At 50.9% G+C, this 3147-nt stretch overlaps 1 protein-coding gene across 2 annotated transcripts in view; it reads left to right on the forward strand.

Annotated features, from left to right (window-relative positions):
• Positions 1–2715, forward strand: part of LOC108803185 (helix-loop-helix protein 2-like) — a 3121-nt gene extending 406 nt beyond the window's left edge. Inside the window, exons 1-2 of one of the 2 annotated variants that reach the window (XM_018575025.1) lie at positions 1102–1259; positions 2281–2715. In XM_018575025.1, coding sequence (XP_018430527.1) covers positions 2299–2661 — 363 coding nt within the window. In that variant the 5' untranslated portion in view covers positions 1102–1259; positions 2281–2298 and the 3' untranslated portion in view covers positions 2662–2715. Of the gene's footprint in view, positions 1–1101; positions 1260–2280 lie in introns of those variants that run through there. The other variant, XM_018575026.1, reaches the window with a different exon arrangement.
• The last annotated feature ends 432 nt before the right edge of the window (positions 2716–3147 follow it).

Genomic DNA, 3147 nt, shown 5'->3' on the forward strand with positions numbered 1-3147 from the left:
GGACGAGGGTGGGTATTTATATTTATCAGCACCGGGGACATCACGGCGCTCGCCCGCAGGAACAGTGACAGATGTCACAAGCAGTTAGGATCCCGGCGCCGAATCTTCATGTCCGATAGCAGATTCCTATTAAAGGGTCATTAAGTGTGCCGCAGCCGCCGCCCTCCCTCCATCATCTCCTTCCATCTCATCTCTGCACATCTGAGGTCTGAGGACCCCGGGGACCATCTACCCTCCCCCCCCTCTCCTCCATCTCTCTGTCACGAGCTCGGAAGGTCTATCTCCATGCCATCAGTCCTCTGGGTACCGCACACGGCGTAACGCCGCCGCCTCCGAAAACAGGCGACTTCACCGCTGCTTACTGAAGACTGCCGGAACCACCGGCCACAACCACCAGCATCCCTCCGGTACTGAACACTGCCCAGCCGGCATCCATCCGGTACTGAACACTGACCGCCCAACTGCCATCCATCCGGCACTGAACACTGCCAACCCAACAGCCGACATCCATCCGGTACTGAACACTGCCCACCCAACAGCCGACATCCCTCCGGTACTGAACACTGACCGCCCAACAGCTGACATCCATCCGGTACTGAACACCGAACAGCCGACATCCCTCGGGTACTGAACACTGACCGCCCAACAGCCGGCATCCATCCGGTACTGAACACTGACCGCCCAACTGCCGCCATCCATCCGGCACTGAACACCCAACAGCCGACATCCCTCCGGTACTGAACACTGCCCAGCCGGCATCCATCCGGTACTGAACACTGACCGCCCAACTGCCGCCATCCATCCGGCACTGAACACCCAACAACCGACATCCATCCGGTACTGAACACTGCCCACCCAACAGCCGACATCCATCCGGTACTGAACACTGCCCAGCCGGCATCCATCCAGCACTGAACACTGACCGCCCAACTGCCGCCATCCATCCGGCACTGAACACCCAACAGCCGACATCCATCCGGTACTGAACACTGCCCACCAAACCTACAACATCCACCTGCACTGACCACCCAATTACCAACACCCGTCCAACACTGAACATTGCCCACCCAACCACTGGCACCATCCAGCCATTGCCCATTCAGCAGCCGACATCCATCCAGTACCAAGGAATGCCAATCTGGCATCTGCTAGAGGGTCACCGACCAGAATATAAGTGGAATCATGGGTAGACAGTGCGGCTGATCCCAGCAAACTCACTACACCTGTCGCCCCGACACCCCGACTTCTACAGAGATCAGGTGAGTGGGGAGCAAAATGGGTAGGGGGAGGGAAATGAACCATCAGTTACGATTGCTGGTACCCAAACTGCAGCTGGAGGGCCGAGTGTGGCCCTTTGCAACTTATTGTATGTTCCTTAGAGCTCCTGCAGATAGTAATCAGCTATTCAATGTCCCAAATCATCACTGGAGCCAAGAAGAAAAAATGTATCTCAGACTGAACTCCAGGAGTAAAATTGTTACTTTGTATCTCTCTATCTCCCTCTGATCAATGTTTATAAACAATGTTACTTTGTATCTCTATCTCCCTCTGATCAATGTTTATATACAATGTTACTTTGTATCTCTCTATCTCCCTCTGATCAATGTTTATATACAATGTTACTTTGTATCTCTCTATCTCCCCTCTGATCAATGTTTATATACAATGTTACTTTGTATTTCTCTATCTCCCTCTGATCAATGTTTATAAACAATGTTACTTTGTATCTCTATCTCTCCCTCTGATCAATGTTTATAAACAATGTTACTTTGTATCTCTATCTCCCTCTGATCAATGTTTATATACAATGTTATATCTCCCTCTTATATCTCCCTCTATTGAATGTTACTTTGTGACTCTCTATCTCCCTCTGATCAATGTTTATATACAATTGTTACTTTGTATCTCTCTATCTCCCTCTGATCAATGTTTATAAACAATGTTACTTTGTATCTCTATCTCCCTCTGATCAATGTTTATATACAATGTTACTTTGTATCTCTCTATCTCCCTCTGATCAATGTTTATATACAATGTTACTTTGTATCTCTCTATCTCCCTCTGATCAATGTTTATAAACAATGTTACTTTGTATCTCTCTATCTCTCCCCCTCTGATCAATGTTTATAAACAATGTTACTTCTGTATCTCTCTATCTCTCCCCCTCTGATCAATGTTTATAAACAATGTTACTTTGTATCTCTCTATCTCTCCCCCTCTGATCAATGTTTATAAACAATGTTACTTCTGTATCATTGAATGTCTTCTGTTTCTTTCCAGCTGCCGCACTCAGCAAGTATGATGCTCAGCCCCGAGCCGGTCGATTCCGACCAATTGTCAGCGCAGTCCGAATCCGACTCAGCGGCCAGCGAGATGAAGGGGGGCAGCGTGTCGGAGGCAGAGAGCGGTGGACGCCAGATACCGTGCCTCCCCCCGCAGCTCAGCCGCGAAGAGAAGAGGCGCAGGAGGCGAGCCACCGCCAAGTACCGCTCGGCCCACGCCACCAGAGAGCGCATCCGCGTGGAGGCCTTCAACGTGGCGTTCGCCGAGCTGCGCCGGCTGCTGCCCACTCTGCCGCCAGACAAGAAACTGTCCAAGATTGAGATCCTGCGCCTGGCGATCTGCTACATCTCCTACCTCAACCATGTGCTGGACGTCTAGCGGTGATACGGCGATGGTGGTCATCAGTACATGATGGACAATGGCCCTGTGGAGCGGGAAAGAAGGAAGGTCAGACTGTGGCCCCCGGCCGGGCCCTGATTGGGGCAGTACAGTTTAGCTCTGAGCGTCTCTCTACGGCAGAGACGTCCCAGAGACGTGTCAGTGATTAGCTCTAGAAAACGACGTGCATTAATTTCTAGGTGATATGACCAAAGGTGACTGTGCGCGCTGTGTGTGTGTTTGCCGTGTAGACGCCTTGGTGGTGGGTGTGCGTATTGTCCGTGTAGAGTAACTGGGACACACGGTGTGCACCGTGTGTATAACACGACTATATAGAACTCATTATATGTGTCTTACATGCTGCGGGGACTTCTGCTCCCTATGGAACCAGGGTCGGATTTACTCTCTCTGCTGCCCCAAGGCCAGGTTCCTCAATACGCCCCGCTACCTGCCAACACACACACACCACAGTGGAGATGAGTTGGG

The sequence above is a fragment of the Nanorana parkeri genome, unplaced genomic scaffold (genome assembly GCF_000935625.1).
Source record: "Nanorana parkeri isolate BGI_ZX_2015 unplaced genomic scaffold, ASM93562v1 scaffold3475, whole genome shotgun sequence".
NCBI classification, from domain to species: Eukaryota; Metazoa; Chordata; class Amphibia; order Anura; family Dicroglossidae; genus Nanorana; species Nanorana parkeri.